Source organism: Drosophila teissieri, unplaced genomic scaffold (genome assembly GCF_016746235.2).
Source record: "Drosophila teissieri strain GT53w unplaced genomic scaffold, Prin_Dtei_1.1 Segkk118_quiver_pilon_scaf, whole genome shotgun sequence".
Classification (NCBI taxonomy): domain Eukaryota; kingdom Metazoa; phylum Arthropoda; class Insecta; order Diptera; family Drosophilidae; genus Drosophila; species Drosophila teissieri.
In genome coordinates, this window is record NW_025224987.1 from 2,478,649 (window position 1) to 2,502,273 (window position 23,625).

General features: G+C 37.9%; 1 protein-coding gene across 1 annotated transcript; it reads left to right on the top strand.

Moving 5' to 3' along the window:
- Positions 1-1,222: 1,222 nt before the first annotated feature.
- On the top strand, positions 1,223-2,258 carry LOC122625520 (probable serine/threonine-protein kinase mkcB). The gene is made up of 2 exons (XM_043805613.1): positions 1,223-2,177; positions 2,239-2,258. Exons 1-2 carry the CDS (start codon positions 1,355-1,357, stop codon positions 2,256-2,258), a joined length of 843 nt encoding a protein of 280 aa, XP_043661548.1. The 5' UTR covers positions 1,223-1,354.
- Positions 2,259-23,625: the final 21,367 nt, after the last annotated feature.

Here is a 23,625-nt window from a genome sequence, read left to right on the forward strand (position 1 = left end):
TATTGATGTTGTAAACAGCGGGATGCAATTTGGGAATTAACTAAGATAAAGAAGACCGATTACATCACTCGAGTGTCTTAACTTTGAATATAAAAAATAATATTTAATCAAAAAAATGTAGATTGCAAATTCACTAAGCCTCATATAAGCTTTTAAGTTAATGATAATGATAGTCCCCTTCTATAAGAGATAACGCTGACGGCGAAAAAAAGTAGGCCTTTTTTCTTTGAGATTCTGGCGTGAGTCGGACGGTTGGTTTTAACTTTGGTCAATTTGCAACTGACTATCGTGTACAACTTAGTACAGAACTATCGACTAAAGATCGGACATATTGTTGCCTTTGCATTTTATGAAATTAATGTGGCTTATAATGGTTTTAAAAAGCATATATTGTAGTAAATGTATCCTTCTTCGGATCCCATTGAAGTCCTAAGGTTTTGATCGATTCATTCTCCTCAATGCAGATTTTCTCCGTAGCACCGTCGTCCTGAATGTCGGCTAAAATACGTTCGTCATTTGCAACCCATTTTCGCAGATGCATGACGGCCTTCTCCATCACTTGTCTCAATTTCCTTCGAAGTTCATAGCACTCGTTGACTGTGTCTCCACCATGAGGTCATCCATATAAAATTCGTCTCTTATTGTTTCTGCTAAGACGCTATCCTCTTGGCAAAAGCGATCTGCCAACTCTCGTAGACATCGGACTGCTAAGAAAGGTGCTGTCGAGGTGCCATAAGTTACGGTTGTTAGCTTAAACTCACTGATCGGCAAGTTTGGATCATCTCTCCATAGGATATATTGGTATTCTTGGTCTTTCTCAGCAACCTTTATTTGGCGATACATTTTTTCAATGTCAGCTACCATAACATATTGCCACTTGCGCCATTTAATTAGAATATCGAATATATCCTTTTGAATCTTAGGACCAGCTATAATAACGTCATTTAGGCTTAGTCCATTTGTCGTCTTTGCGGATGCGTCAAAAACTACTCGTAGCTTCGTAGTTTAGCTTCCAGGCCGGATGATTGCTTGATGGGGTAAATAGTATTTGCCTTGACCCTTTGTCTTTACAGATTCCATATGTCCCATCTTAAGGTATTCTTTCATGAATTCGTTGTATGCAGCCCAGTTCTTTGGGTTTCTTTGAAACTTCTTTTCCATTTACGAGAGTCCCCCGTGTTTCTTTCAAGCTACGAATAGCAAGTTCTAAAAACTACAACAGTATAGTGAAAGTTAAACACAAAGTGTAAAGTGCAGTTTGCACAACTAACAATTATTGACTATAGTAATTATTTACTAAAATAAATAATTATTCCATATTGTTCTGGTAATTGTTATATGTGGACTTAGAACAATGAATCAAAACGACATACGTTCTCAGCGACAATGTGAACAAGACGAGCGCCGGCTCTCTTTACAACGCAACAATGCATACTTTTCTTTCGTCTCACCGCAAATCGGTGATCGAGCACCCTCACCTTCAACTAACTCGAAACTTTTGCCCTCAGAGAACGACAGACCGCGTTCTTGCTCTCCCTCTCTGCCTGCTTCGGCTCACAAGTCGTGGAGCGAAGAGACCGCCTCTTCTACCCCGCTCCTCTCGCAGCGCCAAACGACCGTCCCGGGTAACTGTAACACTGCAATAACGAGTGCAGTGACCTCACTGGCAACTGTCACTGCTACCACAACAACAACTTCGTCAGCGGCCCAACTAATTATCGCTGTGCCAGCTGTAAATAATTCAGCAGCACTGACCGTTTGCAACAACAATAATGCACGCAAAGAAGAATCAAAACAAAAGCAGAAGTCGATTTCGACTGTGCAGACTGGCATGGATCGCTACATCCAAATCAAGAGAAAGCTCAGCCCTCAAAACAATAAGGCAGGTAATCAACCCAAAATCAATCGAACCAACAACGGCAATGAAAACTCTGCAGTAAATAATTCAAACCGATATGCTATCTTGGCTGATTCTGCGACCGAACAACCCAACGAAAAAACGGTAGGGGAACCAAAAAAGACCAGGCCTCCACCAATTTTCATACGAGAACAAAGTACAAATGCACTTGTAAATAAACCCGTTGCTTTGATTGGTGACAGCAAATTCCACATTATCCCACTTAAAAAAGGAAATATTCATGAAATAAAACTACAGATCCAAACAGAAGCAGATCACCGTATAGTGACTAAATACCTAAATGATGCTGGTAAAAACTACTACACATACCAATTAAAAAGTTGCAAAGGGCTACAGGTAGTACTTAAGGGCATTGAAGCAACAGTGACACCAGCTGAGATAATTGAGGCTCTGAAGGCCAAAAACTTTTCTGCAAAGACAGCTATTAATATTTTAAACAAAGACAAAGTTCCGCAGCCACTATTCAAAATAGAACTCGAACCAGAGCTCCAGGCACTAAAGAAAAACGAAGTGCACCCAATATACAATTTACAGTACTTGCTACATCGGAGGATCACCGTGGAGGAGCCGCACAAACGTATCAATCCAGTTCAATGTACTAATTGCCAAGAATACGGCCACACCATGGCATACTGCGCCCTTAAGTCCGTATGTGTTGTCTGTAGCGAACCTCATACTACCGCAAACTGCCCCAAAAACAAGGACGATAAGTCTGTGAAGAAATGCAGTAACTGCGGAGAAAAACATACTGCAAACTACAGAGGCTGTGTGGTGTACAAAGAATTGAAGAGCCGCCTAAACAAACGTATTGCCACAGCACATACATACAACAAAGTCAATTTCTACTCTCCGCAACCGATTTTTCAACCACCCCTAACTGTCCCAAGCACTACTCCAACAATTTCTTTCGCTAGCGCCCTAAAATCCGGACTAGAAGTGCCCGCCCCACCGACAAGAACTGCTCATTCCGAACATACACCGACAAACATCCAACAAACACAACAAAGTGGCATCGAAGCTATGATGCTATCCCTACAGCAAAGCATGAAAGACTTTATGACGTTCATGCAAAATACTTTGCAAGAGCTCATGAAAAACCAAAATATCCTGATTCAACTTCTTGTATCTTCAAAATCCCCATAATGGCTTCCCCACCGATATCTCTGTGGAACGCAAATGGCGTTTCACGGCATACACAAGAGCTCACACAGTTCATTTACGAAAAAAACATCGACGTAATGCTACTATCAGAAACGCACCTCACAAATAAAAACAATTTTCATATACCAGGATACTTGTTCTATGGTACAAATCAACCAGATGGTAAAGCTCATGGAGGCACTGGAATACTCATCAGAAATCGCATAAAACACCACCACTTAAACAATTTTGACAAAAACTACTTACAATCTACGTCCATAGCCTTACAACTCAACAATGGTTTAACGACTCTAGCCGCAGTCTACTGCCCACCGCGCTTTCCAATCTCTGAGGATCAATTCATGGAATTCTTTAACACACTAGGTGACAGGTTCATCGCAGCGGGTGACTATAACGCCAAGCACACCCATTGGGGATCTCGACTTGTGACGCCAAAGGGTAAGCAATTGTACAATGCGCTTACGAAGCCAGAAAACAAGCTAGACTATGTATCCCCGGGTAAGCCTACATACTGGCCAGCAGACCCAAGAAAAATCCCAGACCTGATCGATTTTGCAATTACTAAACATGTCCCCCGCAACATGGTCACCGCCGAAGCACTAGCAGATTTATCATCAGATCACTCACCTGTTTTTCTAAATATGCTAACTCGCCCCCACATCGTCGACCCACCGTATAAACTCACAAATTTTAGAACAAACTGGCCAAGGTATCAAAAGTATGTCTGTTCACACATAGAACTAACGACGGCATTATCTACAAAGGAGGATATAGACAAGTCAACGGAAACTCTTGGAAACATTTTAGTTTCGGCTGCAAAGGCTTCAACCCCGCCAGTGACGTATGCAAAACCAAACTACATCAAAACTAATCGCGAAATCGAGCGGCTGGTATTAGATAAACGACGCCTACGAAGGGATTGGCAGTCTAATAGATCACCAATTACAAAGCACATGCTTAAGATAGCCACACGCAGGCTTACCAATGCTCTCAAACAAGAGGAAAAAAACAGCCAACGTTCATATATCGAGCAACTCTCTCCCACCAGCACTAAGTACCCTCTTTGGAGAGCTCACAGAAACCTAAAGACTCCAATAGCGCCAATTATGCCACTACGAAGTCCCTCTGGCACCTGGTTTCGAAGTGATGAAGAAAGAGCCAGTGCTTTCGCTGACCATTTACAAAATGTATGTAGATCCTCAAGAACCCTTTGAATTCCGACCATGTGAACTAGCAAAGGTTATCAAAGAGCAACTGAACCCAAGAAAATCGCCTGGCTACGACCTAATAACTCCAAGAATGCTCATTGAACTCACAAAGTGTGCTATTCTTCACATCTGCCTGTTGTTCAACGCAATCGCCAAGCTTGGATACTTCCCTCAAAAATGGAAAAAGTCGACCATAGTAATGATTCCAAAGCCAGGAAAAGATAAAACGCAGCCATCATCATATAGACCGATAAGCTTACTAACATGTCTTTCAAAGCTGTTTGAAAAAATGCTACTCCTTCGGATTAGCCCTCATCTTAGAATAAACAACACACTTCCAACACATCAATTTGGCTTTAGAGAAAAACATGGAACCATCGAACAGGTCAATCGAATCACGTCAGAAATTCGTACTGCTTTTGAACATCGAGAATACTGCACAGCCATTTTTCTAGACGTCGCGCAGGCATTTGACAGAGTGTGGCTCGATGGACTTTTGTTTAAAATAATCAAGCTGTTGCCCCAAAACACACATAAGCTACTGAAGTCATACCTATATAACAGAGTGTTTGCAATAAGATGCGATACAAGCACTTCACGCGATTGCGCAATCGAAGCTGGAGTGCCGCAAGGCAGTGTACTGGGTCCAATCTTATACACCCTGTATACGGCGGATTTCCCCATAGACTACAATCTAACAACCTCCACGTTCGCTGATGATACCGCGATACTCAGCCGCTCCAAATGCCCAATAAAAGCCACGGCACTCCTATCCCGACACTTAACATCTGTAGAACGATGGCTTGCCGACTGGAGAATTTCAATAAATGTTCAAAAATGCAAGCAGGTTACCTTTACCTTAAACAAACAAACATGCCCACCACTGGTCTTGAATAACATATGCATTCCACAAGCCGACGAGGTAACATATCTGGGTGTTCATCTGGACAGGCGGCTCACTTGGCGCAAACATATAGAAGCCAAATCGACACATCTTAAACTTAAAGCAAGGAACCTCCACTGGCTCATAAATGCTCGCTCTCCACTTAGTCTGGAGTTCAAGGCTCTTCTATACAACTCCGTCTTAAAACCTATCTGGACTTATGGCTCCGAGCTGTGGGGCAACGCATCCAGAAGTAACATAGACATTATTCAGCGAGCACAGTCAAGAATTCTGAGAATTATCACTGGAGCGCCGTGGTACCTTCGGAACGAAAACATACACAGAGACCTAAAAATCAAATTAGTAATCGAAGTAATAGCTGAGAAAAAAACGAAGTATAACGAAAAGCTGACCACCCATACAAATCCCCTCGCAAGAAAACTAATCGGAGTATGCAGTCAAAGCCGGCTGCACCGCAACGACCTCCCAGCCCAGCAATAAACTTATTAGGGCATTAATGAAAAAACTATCACTAAGTGAAAGTTAATTAAGTTAGATTAAGATTTGAACACTTATTGTTAGTCTCTTAACACAAAGGGAAGATTCAATAAATAATAAAAAAAAGCAGAAAAAAAAAAAAAAAACGAGAGTCCCCCAGCTTTGCCTCTTGGTGGAATGGAATTGAAACCACAAATCTGCCTTCCTCGTTGATGACAGTTGTTTCTTGGAATTTTCTTTCGCATTCTACATTGTCTGTAATCGTCTCATCGGCTTCATCTTTCAATTCCCAAAAGCGTTCCAGGTCCTTTAGATTTATTGTTGTAGTGGCACTTATAATTTTTTGCTTTGCTGCTCGAGTTATATTTCCGGACACAATCCATCCAAATTTGGTTTTTTGTCCCAAGATTCCATTCACGGTTTTTATTTTCTCCATCATAATCAGGGGAAATAGATCCACACCTATCAACATGTCAATTCTGCTTGGCTCGTTGAATCGTGGATCTGCTAGCCTGTAGCCCTTCCACTCTTTGTTGATATCAATATCAACCTTTTTGCTGGGAAGGGCTCTATGCAGTATTGGTAAAACCAATGCTTCCGTTGATGCTTTGAAGCTGCTTGGAATTTTGGGTTTGATCGTCAGGTGGACACTATTTTTTGATAATTGAGTAGTCTGGGAGATACCTCTGACCTCTATAGTACTCCTTACTCTGGGAATCCTAAATATTTGTGCTGCTTCCTCTGAAATCAGCGTCTTCTGGGATCCACCGTCAATAAGCGCCCTCAACTCGTTGTAACCTCCAGCTTTGTTTTTCACTAAAAGAACAGCTGTAGCCAATAGTGTGTCTTGGCCTTGCTTAAGGCTATTGCTGTTGATACTGCGTTTTGTGTCTTCATGAAGAAGGCTGTTGTATCTTTTGGAGCATCGATTGCATGTAATTTCCTTTCTGCAGTCGATAGCATTATGCTTTCCAAAGCATCTAAAGCACATGCTGTTCTTTTGAACGAATTCTTTTCTTTTTTCGATTGATTGTGCTCTGAATTTGAGACACTTTATCATATCGTGGCCATCCTTAGAGCAAAAGGCACACGATCTAACTTGCACTTTTCTTGTAGCAAGCTGAGCGGTATTTTTGGTAATGGCATTTACTGAGTTGTATTGTTGCTCAATAAACTCCGGTACATCTTGTAAGGACTGTATAGCTCTTGCCTTTTTTACATGCTGTTCATACAGCTGCAAGGCTTCTGGCGAAAATTTCCGCAGCAGAATTTCTGCTAAAATTACGTCAGCAGAGCTTGCTATTTTTCCTTTTTGCTTTATGATAAATATGCTCTCGGTCGCAGTATCCAAAAACTTCCCTAAATTTTTCTCATCATTTCTCAGCAAGCACTCCAGTTCCATTAATTTGTTAAAGTGTTGGGAGAATATTTTTCTGCTATTCTTATAGCGTTTGCAGATATGCTCCCACGCTGCTGCATAGCTAGCCGCTGATCCCGTTATCAAATGGCTAACCACCATTTGAGCTTCTCCTTTTAAGCAGGCTCTTAAATATCCCAGCTTCCGTGTGTTGCTGAGATCCTTCCTGCTGTCTATTAGTTCAGAGAACAGCTCGTAAAATGTTGGCCATTTCTTCGCATTTCCATTGAACGTTGGAAGGTCCACTTTTGGGAGTTCTGGCACGTCGTAGTTGGAACTTTTGAACTGTTCCAACTTCCTCTGAAGTACCATCTCTAGTCCGGCAACATCAGATTGCAGAATGTCTGCCTCATCTTGATCAAAGGCAGTTCTGTCATACTTGTTTTCAAGCAGTTTCACTGTGTCCGAACCGTTGGACCAATGACTTTTTATCATTGCCAGCTGCTTGACTAGTTCAATCTCACTTGAACTATCCAGGGTTTCGTAGATTAGGCTTATCTGTTGCCTGACCCTGTCCGCTCTTCTGTCCACCAGTTGAACCAGATTATCAACTGGACTGGAGCTCCGATCTGATGCGGTATCAGATAATTTTGATCCACTTGATATATTTATCTCTTCAAGTGTTTCTACCTTTAATTGCGACTCCTTGTAGGCCTTGACAGCATCCATAGTTTTAATACATATTTTATCATTAAAATATTGATGATCGCCAACTCCCAATTTTACCAGCGCATTGTTATTAGTAGTAAATAGGTCTACCAATGCTTCTATTGCTGGTATAGATGCCTTGTCCTTGATGGCTTGCAGTATTTTGTTCTGCAGCTCTCCTTGGTCTTGCATCAATTTCACAGATCTTTCCGACAACATCTTGGGAAAACAATCACTGTGACTTGTGCTTTCTGCTTGTATTCTTTGGCGTGATCCGTTGGAGGATTTTTTGATTGGTCGCCCAGTTGACCTAGCTGTGCCTCGACTCACAGCTGATTGATCAGCCACGGAAAAGCAAGAACACAATGTTTCACCTTATAGTCCTAGTACTTTAAGGCGTGGTCTTTTATTCTGTGTTTCTTACCACTGGTGGGGGAAACAGCAGAATCACTCGAATAACCTTGCTCTTTTTACTTTGAAGCGCTGGCTTTTTTCTTCTGTGTTTCTTACCACTGGTGGGGGAAAAGAACAGAATTTCTCGAAGGACCAAAATGTTCATACTATAAACTAATGCGTAAACTTAATGAGTTAAATTCGGGTGTTTGAATCTAACTGACTCGCTATTGCGAGGGCATCGCCTTTTATTCATTCTTACAAAGGTTCTTATCATCTAATTATATAATGCAGCGCTTGTAAGACGCTGCAGTCTGCGTTGGTCAATGCAGCTGAGATTTATCTTAAATCTATGTTTGTGGCCTATGACCGCGCTAATCACCTCCCTCGTGATCATATCTCTTGACACTTCGGCAATAGACCACTGCAATCGTACTTATCTGTAGTTCTGTAGCTGTAATAGACTACCACCACCAGTCATTGGTGGAACACTTTTGGGAGTTATACAGAACACCAGATCAGTCGAAGGATGCACATAGAATAGCTGAACAAAGAGAGTGTGATAATATTTTTATTCGCACTGTCCATCGTTTGCCTTCGGGCCGAGTTCAAGTCAGCCTCCCATTTAAAAAGGATCCTAGTATACTTTGCATGCCATTTCACACGGCCAAAACGCGGTATCTTCAGCTCGGCCTCAAATTATGAAAGAGTACAAAGATCTGAGTCATATGTCTATTATAGAATCGGCTCCTCTACGACAGCATTATTACATCCCCCATCAATGCGTCTTGAGACCTGAAAGCACCTCAACCCAACTTCGAGTCAGGTTTGATGCTTCAAGCAAAACATCAACAGCGGTTTCTTTAAATGAAACTCTCATGGTTGGGCCGACAATTCAGAGGGAGCTTCATTTAACATTACTAAATTTTACATTAATTAAATTCGCAGTTACAGCCAACATTTCTAAAATGTATGGCCAAGTTGACATTGCTGATGAAGATCGCAATTTTCAGCTAATTCTTTGAATACTGAATACGGTAACACATGGCACAGCATCTGCAATCAGATGCCTATTTGAATTAGCAGAAAATCGCTTACAATCGCATCCAGTAGCATCAGCTGTCATAAAAGATTGTTTTTATGTAGATGACATGCTTGCTGGCGCTGACACAAATACAGGTCTACAAGAAATTTGCCAACAAGTTAAAGAAGTTTTACTGTCAGGAGGTTTTCCATTGGCAAAATGGGTTTCTAATCAATCATCTATACTTGTGCACTAGTGAGGGCGAAAAAGTATTAAAGGTCGACGAGACAGGCTCAGTGAAGAAACTCGGCATACGGTGGGTAACGAGTGTTTAGTTTAACGAGAATTTAGATACAATCTCGGGTAGATGAACTTATATTAATAAAACCTACGACATAAAGCGCAACATTTTTTCAGTTGCTTCTCGACTTTTCTACACCCTTGGATTGCTATGTCCACTTATCACAAAAGGAAAAATTCAGCTGCAAAAATTGTGGAAACAGAAACTAGATTGGGACGAGACGATTCCTTCTTATCTTCATACAGAGTGGATTTATTTAATAGATACTTTACGGGATCTCAGCAGAATAAAGCTACCTCGATACGTCTGTAAGTCATACAATCATTTGCAAATTCATGCAGACGCTTCGAGTGACGCTTATGGATGTTACATTTAAGTATGTACACGATACGAAGATGAAGTAGAGACAGTGTTGCTAACAGCAAAATCTAAAGTCGCTCCGTTGGCTTCTAGACTATTCCTCTGCGCATTTGCTAAGCACTGTTCCCTGTTCTGTCCAAATTAAAAATAGACAGCGTGAACTTTTGGTCTGACTCTCAAGTAAGCGCTCTAATCATGTTATATAGCGACATGTACCGACTGAGTTAAGCCCAGCTGATATTGCATCTAGAGGTGCATGTATAGATGAGCTTATTAAATCATAATGTTTTAAGGGTCCAAGCTTCTTACACGACGGCCGAGAATTGGCCACAACTCCATAAGTTTGAGCTTTGCGCAGAAGTACAAAGCTCAGAAAACAAAAAATGTGCGCAGCAGTTGCTCGCAGCTGCATGCATGGTTTCAAATATAAGCCAAAATTATTAGGCCAAAATTATGGGCAACTTGCCTGCAGACCGGTTGAGGACCATTTTGTTGGACCATATTATGTAAGCTGTAGACCCCCAGTAAAGGTTTATGTCGCTGTGTTTCTTTGTTTCGCGTCAAAAGCTGTTCACCTTTAACTCGTAGTGGACTTATCGACAGACGCGTTTTTAAATGTATTTAAAAGGTTCGCGGGCAGACGAGGACTGCTATAAAATTACACACCAATAATTCTTTTAGTCAAATAAGTTTCCTTTTTATTTTTAATTTATATCTGAAAACCTATTCAGATTTTTCACATGTTTATATTTGCATTGATATTAATTTGTATTATTTTACTATGCTAATACCCATGAAATACTTCTCTATTACCCTTAATTTCCGGAACCCGGAATGGGCCGTCCAATAAAAAAAAAGACATGAGTAATTTTATTTACAAGGCAGCAAGGTACCCAAAGGTAGGGAGGGCGAAATGTTCCCAAAAGTCAGGACGAAGTGTATCAAACCCCCTATTAGTGTTTCTGTCAACTTTTGGCTAAGATATGTAGTAGATTGTCCCTTCAAAATTAGCTTGTCTTATTCACGCGAAATCTTTTTTTTTAATTTATAATGACTACGCAGCGCGAAAGAAGTAGCAAAGCTCCTACTACATCAGCCGACGAGCCCAGCCGGAGAATATTCGCGTGAACGATAACATCCAGTCTGTTATATATTTAATGTTCGTTACACTAGGGCCGAGGGAGAGGCATCCGATGTTCAGGCACCAGGTTGACAGCGTAAGCTCGTCGTATTCGGATCGTGGGTTCTCGGTAAGCAGTAATATTTTGTAACCCCTATTTACCGGAGTAGAATTTGTTGGACTGACTATTTGACACTGGGTAATTGCCGAAGAGCATTTTTCTATCTTGCTATCAGTCTGACTCCAACGAACGAGTTGAATCTTTAAAGTCTTACGATCTAATAAAAAGCGCTTACATAAAAGTCCCTAGGAAAAAACTAAAATGTAGTTCTATTAAGGAACTTACTTCCTGTTGAAAATTGAAACACGATCAAATTTATTTAAATTCAAAAGGATAAGTAAAATTAACAGGACTAAAATTGATACTATTTGTAGGCAAACTGAAGAAGACATATAGCATTTTATGGAAATAAGAAGAAGAAGAGAAAAAAAAGATGAATTAGCAAAGTAATGGATACTTAACAGACCTGATAATGATTATTGATTTTGTAAACATCGGGATACAATTTAGAAATTAACTAAGATAAAGAAGACCGATTACATCACGCGAGTGTCTTAACTTTGAATATAAAAAATAATATTTAATCAAAAAAATGTAGATTGCAAATACACTAAGCCTCATATAAGCTTTTAAGTTAATGATAATGATAGTCCCCTTCTATAAGAGATCTTTGAGATCCTGGCGTGAGTCGGACGGTTGGTTTTAACTTTGGTCAATTTGCAACTGACTATCGTGTACAACTTAGTACAGAACTATCGACTAAAGATCGGACATATTGTTGCCTTTGCATTTTGTTGAAAATACAAAAGTCACACTTATGCAAATCTGTGTGAACGCGATTGTGATGGGAGATCTTGGAGAAAACGCGCTCTATTATTGCTCTCTTTGTTCTCTCTCTTTGTTGCCTCTTACATGCTCATTATAAAGTTATCGTTCTATTCGCTTGCAGACTACTAATGAGTGCGGTTCGGTGGCTTAATAAAGGAAGTATCAAACAAGAATAAAATAATTGTGTTTTTACTGATTGGCTGAAGGGCTGGATTATAATAAACATAAACGTGAACTATAATCATAACTTTAATAGGTTATGGGCCCAGTCACACTTTCGGCCTAACAGTGAAATTAATTAATTGTGAAAATAAAAACGAACAGCGAATAAAATCGAAAACCAATGCATACGAATTCTACGAAATACATACATGTGTATGTATGACGATACGAACAAACGGTGAACAATTCTGGTTAAGTATTAAAAGCGGTGCAGCATCGAAAAAGTGATTCTAAGAAGCGCAAAGCAATCAGAAAATAGAAAAGAAAAAAAAAGAGGAGGAACAGTTAGTTTTAGTCAAGAAAAGGAAAGGAAAGACATGGATAAAGGAAAAAGGAACATAAAACCGTTCAATGGTGAAAAATATTCTATATGGAAGTTCCGAATAAGGGCACTGTTAGAGGAAAACGATTTGCTAGATGTAATAGATAAAGAACAAACAGAAATAAGCGAGGAAGTAAAATGGGCAGAAAGAAACGCAAAGGGGATCATAATAGAATATCTGAGTGACTCTTTTTTAAAATTTGCCAACAATGACAATACGGCAAAGCAGATTTTTGAAAAATTGGATTCTATTTATGAGCGTAAAAGCTTGGCATCTCAACTGTCACTACGCAAGCAATTATTCTCTTTAAAATTAAAGGGTGATACTCAGTTAGTGAACCATTTTCATTTATTTGATGATTTAATAACGGAGTTAGTTGCGGCCGGAGCAAAGTTGGACGAAATGGACAAAGTTGCTCATCTGCTTAATACCCTTTCGACCAACTATGAAGGGGTAATAACAGCTATAAAAACTCTTACTGAGAGCAATTTAACATTAGACTTCGTAAAGACACGCCTGCTCGATCATGAAATAAAATTAAGAGGAATTAACAAAGACACAAATGCTAAAGTGCTGCAAGCTATAGGCAATCGAGAGCATAGGGAAAATACATTCAAAAATAAAGCTATGAAATTTATAAAGAAACCTTTTAAGAATAAGCCCAAACTAAAATGTTTCCATTGCAAGAAATTGGGACACATAAAAAAAGATTGTTTTCTATTGAAAAGGCAGGCAGGAAACCAGAATATTCCCGATGGAAATAGTGTTAGAGAGAGACAGGCTCAGATGGCGGCAGAAACACGCACACAGCCAGAACGTGCGTTTGCTTTTCTGATGAATTCAGGAGTTAGAGAGAAACAGAAGCAGAAGGTAGCAACACAGCGAAAATGCGCAGTTGCATTTATGGTGAAATTAGCAAATTACATGGAAAAGCCAGATGAAGTCAATTTTATATTAGATTCGGGGGCATCAGACCACCTAGTGAATGATATTAATTTATTTTCGGAGTATGAGAATTTAAATGTAAGCATGGCTATTGAGATTGCAAAGCGTGGAGAATTTGTTTATGCTACTGCGAAAGGACAAGTTAAACTTAACAATTCTGGAAGCAACATTACATTACACAACGTGCTGTATTGTAAGGAAATCCCGCACAATTTGCTATCCGTAAATAAGATGATAGATGCTGGAATGTCCGTTGAGTTTAATACGGATGGTATTAAAGTAATCAAAAACGGTAACTTGGTATTCAAAGGAATATGTGAGTATAATGTACCGACTGTTAAATTTAATTTAAATAGTAAATTATACACATCTGTAATATCAAATGATGTAGAGTATCGCTTGTGGCATGAAAGATTGGGACATATAAGTGTAGGAAAATTCTTAGAAATTAAGCGAGATGGCTTGTTTGAAGATAGTGAACTTATAAAAAACGTAAAAGTAAATAGTAGTAAATTATGCGAGGCGTGTATTGACGGAAAGCAATCAAGACTAAAATTTGAAAAATGCAAATGGTCCGATTACGCCCTCAACTATTGACAATAAAAATTACTATGTAGTATTTATTGATCAATATACACATTATACTGTGACGTATTTAATAACTTATAAATCGGACGTGTTTTTTGTATTCAAAGATTTCGTAGCGAAAAATGGTTAACCTATATATTGATAATGGAAGGGAATATCTCTCTAATGAAATGCGTGAATTTTGTGTAGAAAAAGGTATCAGCTATCATTTGACGGTTCCTCATACCCCACAACTAAATGGTGTTGCAGAGCGGATGATTAGAACAATCACTGAAAAAGCTCGTTCTATGATTAACTGTACTAAACTAAATAAAAGTTTTTGGGGTGAAGATGTTTTGACAGCAACATATTTAATTAACAGGTCCCCAAGTAGAGCTTTAGAAAATATGAGAAAAACACCATTTGAGATGTGGCATAAAAAGAAGCCGGTTTTGAAATATTTAAAGATATTTGGCTCGACAGTGTATGCACTAAATAAAGTGCGAAAATTTGACGAGAAATCGATCAAAACTATACTTGTCGGATATGAGCCAAATGGCTATAAGTTGTGGAATGAGAACTCGAGAAACTTTATGACAGCTAGAGATGTAGTGGTTGATGAAATGAACATGAAATATGTGACTTCAAATGAAAATGACTCTGTGGAAGAACATGATGTTTTCGACCAATATTGTGTTTCTCCAATTGAGGAGAATGAAGAGTTGAATTTTCCATTGCAGGAAAATTGTGAATCTACGGATTCGAAGTCTGTTGAAAATGACTCTGTGGAAGAACATGATGTTTTCGACCAATATTGTGATTCTCCAATTGAGGAGAATGAAGAGTTGAATTTTCCATTACAGGAAAATTGTGAATCTACGGATTCGAAGTCTGATGAAAATGACTCTGTGGAAGAACATGATGTTTTCGACCAATATTGTGATTCTCCAATTGAGGAGAATGAAGAGTTGAATTTTCCATTGCAGGAAAATTGTGAATCTACGGATTCGAATTCTGATGAAAGTCTAAACGAAAATTCCACTTGTCTCGAGAATACCGATCCAGTGGCTGAAACTGGTGATGAAATAAAAGAAAATATACATCAAGAAGAAATTAGACGCAGTGAGAGAATTAAAGGCAAACCAAAGTTATCATATAGATTTTTAAAAAAGTGTCTGATGAATACTCAAATGTGTTCAAATGATATTCCAAATACATATGAAGAGATTAAAACTCGTGATGACAGAATCTTGTGGGAGGATGCCATTAAAGATGAATTGAATTCTCATTTTGCAAATAATACATGGAGCTTATGCCTAAGGATAAAAATATAGTAAATTGCAAATGGGTATTTAGTATAAAACAAGATGAAATTTATATGAAGATTCCAAAAGGTTTAAACCAGTATGATGGAAATAAAGTATGTAAACTTAATAAAGCCATTTATGGTCTAAAACAAGCTGCCAGATGCTGGTTTGAGATATTTGAAAGTGCATTAAAAAATTTTGGATTTCGGAGCCTAGAAGTAGACAGATGTATATATATTTTAGGTGAAGGAGATATACATAAAAATATATATGTACTCTTATATGTTGACGATATAATAATTTCTACTAGTGATTTTGAAAGAATGTCTAAATTTAAAACATATCTTTTAAATAAGTTTCAAATGACTGATCTAAATGAAATACGATATTTTATTGGCATAAAAAATTGAAAGAGAGAATGATCAAATTTGTCTCAGTCAATCTGCATATATTAAAAATGTTTTAAAGACATTCAATATGGAAGATTGTAATCCAGTTGGAACTCCTTCTCCAAGCAAAATAAATTATGAGGCTTTGCAAGTGGAGGAGTCTTATGATGCACCATATAGGAACTTGATTAGTTGTTTAATGTACATAATGTTATGTACACGACCGGATTTGAGTACATCGATGGGCATCTTAAGTCGATATACGAACTACAATAATAGAGAATTATGGCAATGCCTTAAAAGAATTTTAAGATACCTAAAGGGAACTGTAAATTTAAAGATATCATATAAAAGGAATTTAAATGTAAATACAATTCTTATTGGGTATGTTGATTCTGATTGGGCCGGGGATGAGACTGATAGAAGAAGTACTACTGGGAATATATTTAAAATGTTTGAAAATTGTTCAATTTGCTGGAGTACTATGAAACAAAAATCAGTTGCTGCGGCAAATACCGAAGCTGAATATATGGCCTTATTCGAAGGAGTAAGGGAAGCATTATGGTTTAAATCATTAACAAATGAAATGAAATATCAAATACCATTTTATTCGAAAACAAATTGAAAACAAACTAATTTTCGTAGAGTATCTTTCCACAGATTCCCAATTGGCTGATGTTCTGACAAAGCCACTACCAACTGCCAGATTCACTGCACTGCGAGACCAACTGGGGTTGGCTGAATGATGAAATTAATCAGAATGAGAAAAATGAATTTTTATATGAAGTTTGAATGTGTTATTTATTTTATAGCCATAATCAAATCAAAACAATTGCTGGTATAATCATTGCTTCGTTTATCTAACTGAATCTTGAATGATGAAAATAATCTGATGGAGCAGAATTATTTTTTTATGAAGTTTAAATATATTATATATATGTATATATTCATAACCAAACCAAAACTATTGTTAGACTAACTATTACTATGTTTATTTAATTGAAACTTGTAAAATTTGAAAAGTGTAAATTATTTGATTGAACTGATTGGGTTTTACTGGGTTTCCCCAATTCTTTGCAGCAAATGCTGGTTCAATAAAAGTAGCCCCAGAGAAAAAAGAAAAGAATAAGAATACAGCCATTAGAAACGCACTCGTCTGAAAGTAATTTTTTTATTTTTTTCATTTAATTTTAAATCAGTTTGTATCAGTGTGATTTTTGAGGTGGCGTGTTGAAAATACAAAAGTCACACTTATGCAAATCTGTGTGAACGCGATTGTGATGGGAGATCTTGGAGAGAACGCGCTCTATTATTGCTCTCTTTGTTCTCTCTCTTTGTTGCCTCTTACATGCTCATTATAAAGTTATCGTTCTATTCGCTTGCAGACTACTAATGAGTGCGGTTCGGTGGCTTAATAAAGGAAGTATCAAACAAGAATAAAATAATTGTGTTTTCACTGATTGGCTGAAGGGCTGGATTATAATAAACATAAACGTGAACTATAATCATAACTTTAATACATTTTATGAAATTAATGTGGCTTATAATGGTTTTAAAAAGCATATATTGTAGTAAATGTATCCTTCTTCGGATCCCATTGAAGTCCTAAGGTTTTGATCGATTCATTCTCCTCAATGCAGATTTTCTCCGTAGCACCGTCGTCCTGAATGTCGGCTAAAATACGTTCGTCATTTGCAACCCATTTTCGCAGATGCATGACGGCCTTCTCCATCACTTGTCTCAATTTCCTTTGAAGTTCATAGCACTCGTTGACTGTGTCTCCACCATGAGGTCTTCCATATAAAATTCGTCTCTTATTGTTTCTGCTAAGACGCTATCCTCTTGGCACAAGCGATCTGCCAACTCTCGTAGACATCGGACTGCTAAGAAAGGTGCTGCCGAGGTGCCATAAGTTACGGTTGTTAGCTTATCGGCAAGTTTGGATCATCTCTCCATAGGATATATTGGTATTCTTGGTCTTTCTCAGCAACCTTTATTTGGCGATACATTTTTTCAATGTCAGCTACCATAACATATTGCCACTTGCGCCATTTAATTAGAATATCGAATATATCCTTTTGAATCTTAGGACCAGCTATAATAACGTCATTTAGGCTTAGTCCATTTGTCGTCTTTGCGGATGCGTCAAAAACTACTCGTAGCTTTGTAGTTTAGCTTCCAGGCCGGATGATTGCTTGATGGGGTAAATAGTATTTGCCTTGACCCGTTGTCTTTACAGATTCCATATGTCCCATCTTAAGGTATTCTTTCATGAATTCGTTGTATGCAGCCCAGTTCTTTGGGTTTCTTTGAAACTTCTTTTCCATTTACGAGAGTCCCCCAGCTTTGCCTCTTGGTGGAATGGAATTGAAACCACAAATCTGCCTTCCTTGTTGATGACAGTTGTTTCTTGGAATTTTCTTTCGCATTCTGCATTGTCTGTAATCGTCACATCGGCTTCATCTTTCAATTCCCAAAAGCGTTCCAGGTCCTTTAGATTTATTGTTGTAGTGGCACTTATAATTTTTTGCTTTGCTGCTCGAGTTATATTTCCGGACACAATCCATCCAAATTTGGTTTTTTGTCCCAAGATTCCATTCACGGTTTTTATTTTCTCCATCATAATCAGGGGAAATAGATCCACACCTATCAAACTATTTGTTTGATCGTCAGGTGGACACTATTTTTTGATAATTGAGTAGTCTGGGAGATACCTCTGACCTCTATAGTACTCCTAACTCTGGGAATCCTAAATATTTGTGCTGCTTCCTCTGAAATCAGCGTCTTCTGGGATCCACCGTCAATAAGCGCCCTCAACTCGTTGTAACCTCCAGCTTTATTTTTCACTAAAAGAACAGCTGTAGCCAATAGTGTGTCTTGGCCTTGCTTAAGGCTATTGCTGTTGATACTGCGTTTTGTGTCTTCATGAAGAAGGCTGTTGTGTCTTTTGGAGCATCGATTGCATGTAATTTCCTTTCTGCAGTCGATAGCATTATGCTTTCCAAAGCATCTAAAGCACATTCTGTTCTTTTGAACGAATTCTTTTCTTTTTTCGATTGATTGTGCTCTGAATTTGATACACTTTATCATATCGTGGCCATCCTTAGAGCAAAAGGCACTTCTAAGGCATGATCTAACTTGCACTTTTCTTGTAGCAAGCTGAGCGGTATTTTTGGTAATGGCATTTACTGAGTTATATTGTTGCTCAATAAACTCCAGTACATCTTGTAAGGACTGTATAGCTCTTGCACAGGGCTTTTTCACATGTTTATATTTGCATTGATATTAATTTGTATTATTTTACTAAGCTAATACCCATGAAATACTTCTCTATTACCCTTAATTTCCTGAACCCGGAATGGGCCGTCCAATAAAAAAAAAGACATGAGTAATTTTATTTACAAGGCAGCAAGGTACCCAAAGGTAGGGAGGGCGAAATGTTCCCAAAAGTCAGGACGAAGTGTATCAAACCCCCTATTAGTGTTTCTGTCAACTTTTGGCTAAGATATGTAGTAGATTGTCCCTTCAAAATTAGCTTGTCTTATTCACGCGAAATCTTTTTTTTTTAATTTATAATGACTACGCAGCGCGAAAGAAGTAGCAAAGCTACTACTACATCAGCCGACGAGCCCAGCCGGAGAATATTCGCGTGAACGATAACATCCAGTCTGTTATATATTTAATGTTCGTTACACTAGGGCCGAGGGAGAGGCATCCGATGTTCAGGCACCAGGTTGACAGCGTAAGCTCGTCGTATTCGGATCGTGGGTTCTCGGTAAGCAGTAATATTTTGTAACCCCTATTTACCGGAGTAGAATTTGTTGGACTGACTATTTGACACTGGGTAATTGCCGAAGAGCATTTTTCTATCTTGCTATCAGTCTGACTCCAACGAACGAGTTGAATCTTTAAAGTCTTACGATCTAATAAAAAGCGCTTACATAAAAGTCCCTAGGAAAAAACTAAAATGTAGTTCTATTAAGGAACTTACTTCCTGTTGAAAATTGAAACACGATCAAATTTATTTAAATTCAAAAGGATAAGTAAAATTAACAGGACTAAAATTGATACTATTTGTAGGCAAACTGAAGAAGACATATAGCATTTTATGGAAATAAGAAGAAGAAGAGAAAAAAAAGATAAATTAGCAAAGTAATGGATAATTAACAGACCTGATAATGATTATTGATTTTGTAAACATCGGGATACAATTTAGAAATTACCTAAGATAAAGAAGAACGATTACATTACGCGAGTGTCTTAACTTTTTTGATTGATGTTTTTTTTTGATTATTGATGTTGTAAACAGCGGGATACAATTTGGGAATTAACTAAGATAAAGAAGACCGATTACATCACTCGAGTGTCTTAACTTTTAATATAAAAAATAATACTTAATCAAAAAAATGTAGATTGCAAATACACTAAGCCCCATATAAGCGTTTAAGTTAATGATAATGATAGTCCCCTTCTATAAGAAATAACGCTGACGGCGAAAAAAAGTAGGCCTTTTTTCTTTGAGATTCTGGCGTGAGTCGGACGGTTGGTTTTAACTTTGGTCAATTTGCAACTGACTATCGTGTACAACTTAGTACAGAACTATCGACTAAAGATCGGACATATTGTTGCCTTTGCATTTTATGAAATTAATGTGCCTTATAATGGTTTTAAAAAGCATATGTAGTAGTAATAACATATTTCTTAAGTATCTACCAAACCAGTTCAGAGCACAAAACGAGCCTCTACCGCGATGTTCGATGCTGGGCTTTCTTCGCCATCATTCGCCTCCTGACAATAATTTGTGAGTATTTAACTGTGGCTTCTTTTCTTGGCTATTTCCGAACACCGCTTCTTCTCAGACTTCTGTTTCATCCAAAATACATTTCTATTCTTGCCTTATTGTTTTTGGATCGGTTTTGTCGGTGGGCTTGAGGATAGAAGTTGGATCAGTAGGATAGTTCACTTCTTCCATATCCTTCAGTACCGGATCCCATATTCCGCCATCCTGGCGCAGGATTTGACGCGAATACCTTCATATATTCTGCCACTAGCGACGTTCATACCTTCATGACTATCAACCTTCACTACTGTAAACGGCCCTGATAACTTGGCCTTTAGTTTTAATCCAGTACCATACTGGGTACGCTTAGTAGCTACCAATTCGTTTATCTTGTTTACTTTTCTTTTCAAATGCTTCCTTGATTTTCGGAATGTGTTTTCTGGCTTTAAATCTCAACTCATTTAACTAAAAGTCTTGAGTTAAATCCTTTAGATTAATATCTCCTGATATCTTCTTAATATATATAAATCTCGTGTCACAATGTTTGTCCTCAATGGACTCCTAAACCACTCAACCGATTACAATAAAATTCGCACACCATGTGCAGTTCGATCCAACTTGAGAGATAGGATAGTTTAAATTGTGGAAAAAGTCAAAAGAAAAGCGGGAAAACCGTTTTTTACATGCAGCGCCATTTCTAAATCATTGGATGTCATTCTTCTCTGCTCATTTTGTTTTATTTAATTCATGAGACAAACTTTATTTGGTTCATAAATAAATTGTAACAGCAGGCATTTGTTTTTGAGGTGGTAAGTTGAACTGTGTTAATTATGTGTATCGTGCATTTGAGGTTAAACTCACCACTTCCACCTTTTTCGACTTCCTCATCCTCATCCTCCTTCTTCTTCATCAATTAGAAGATACACGAGCCGAACGCAATAAAGCAAGAACACTAAAGCATCAACAATCACGCAGGTTTTCAGAAGAAGGGGGAGGAAGAAGACGAAGAAGGAAGAAGAAAGAGGAAGAAGATGGAGGAGGAAGATGGAGGAGAAGGATTAAGAAGATGGAGGAGGAAGAAGGAGGAGGAAGAAGAAGAAGAATGACCCATCAAAAATCTCTGGAAGCATTAAACAGAACAATGCAAGATCTACGTCGCAATCAACAAATTTTGGGTGGTGCAATAATATTTTTGTCAGGAGATTTCCGACAAACATTGCCCGTCATTCCACGTGCAACGTGAGCGGATCAGGTCAATGCTTGCTTGAAGTATTATTTCCTGTGGCGATATGTCCAAAAATTGACATTGAAAATAAACATGCGTGTTCAATAGCACTATGATCAATCTGCAGAACGGTTTTCGAAGCAATTATTAGAAATCGGAAGTGGCAAAGTTCCAAATACAAATGGCTTGATCACTTTGCCAAACAATTTTTGTACAATTCTACAATCTAAAGGGGAATTAATAGAAAGCGTTTTTCCAAATATAATTCAAAATCACAGAAATCACGATTGGTTGACAGAACGAGCAATATTGTCACCAAAAAATGTACATGTCAATGAAATCAATTTTCACATTTAAGAAAAATTGCCAGGCGCACTGATATCATATAAATCTTTTGATAGCGTAATGAAAGAAGATGATGCAGTGAATTATCCAGTTGAATTTTTAAATTCCCTAGAACCGCCTGGTATGCCACCGCATTTTTTGAACTTAAAAATCGGCTCATCAATTATTTTACTACGGAATTTAAATGCACCAAAATTGTGCAATGGCACAAGACTGGTTGTAAAAAAATTGATGCCGAATTTAATTGAAGCCTCGATATTGACTGGAAAAGCGAAAGGAGAAATGGTGCTCATACCGCGTATTCCGTTGATACCAACAGACATGCCGTTTGAATTTAAGCGACTGCAATTCCCAGTGCGTCTATCATTTGTCATGTCCATCAATAAGGCACAAGGACAAACGCTTCAAGTATGCGGGTTGAATTTGGAAGAGCCGTGTTTTTCTCATGGGCAGCTATACGTAGCCTGTTCAAGAGTTGGCATTCCAAACTCTTTATTTGTATTCGCTCCAAATGGACGAACGAAAAATATAGTTTATCCAAATGTTTTGGATTGAAAATAACAATTTTCAAATAAAATAAATGACTTTCATATAACAAATTCTAGGAATTTTTCACTGAATTTTAAGACTGCATGCGGCGAAGCGCACAGGGCCAACTAGTACACATATATATATGAGTTAAAAGTTTTATCGGCGAAACTTTGGTACTTCTCGCCTCTGTGTAGTTAACGATCTGCTAAACCTTACTTACAAGCTCATATCAGTATATATGACTGACCTGCAGAGATTAGGAAATGTTGAACATTCTTTTGATATTAGAACTCTTTGAACAAATGAAAAGTATAAGCAGTTCCGGCCTGGAACTATCTAGCACAGATTTTCAAAGCAAACAGCTTGACGCTCTAATCAAGTAATAAATTTATTGACTTCTATTAGGATATAGCAACACATACTTATATAATGCATCTACAATCACGACAATAAAAATGTATCGGTACTTGCTTCATTCCATCCCTCCAACATTACTAACACATAACTCCCATCGTCTAGTTTAAAACTCCAACCGGAACTTCTGGAGGAAAATTTACGAAGTTTGTGTTTTGTGAGTCAGTCAACTATTATTATTAATAAGTTAGCATTAGACGGCTGACATTAGTGTATTTACAAGCATTGTGGTTGCCATACTAAATATACTGAGGCATGCTACGGTAATCGAATTAGTAAGATTTTTAGATTTGGAGTCTAATTGGTGCTCCGGTTTTCAAATTCGTAAGAATTTTTCCATTTATAATTTTCCCGCAGATCTAAAGAACAAATATAAACAATCGAACAACTCATAAACAAAGCTTTCTGTATAGACAAAAACCATTCGATCACAACAGATCAAATTTGTATACTAAGTTTAGAGCACACTGAAAAACCGATCAACAGAACGACACCCGAAATTATTAAACTATTATACAAGAAGTTTTAAAATAAAACTATTTTACAGCTGAAATAAATTACGCTTTAAGCAATGACATTAACTCATACCACGCATACCGACTAGACTATTTAAAAAGTAAAAGCTGACACAATTATTTAAAGAATTCAATAATTGAATTCAAAATCCCAGAATCCTAATTGAGAAGACCTAACTTACAAGAATCAAACGTCACGAAATAAAAATTGTTCAAGAGAACACAACATAAAGAATACCCTT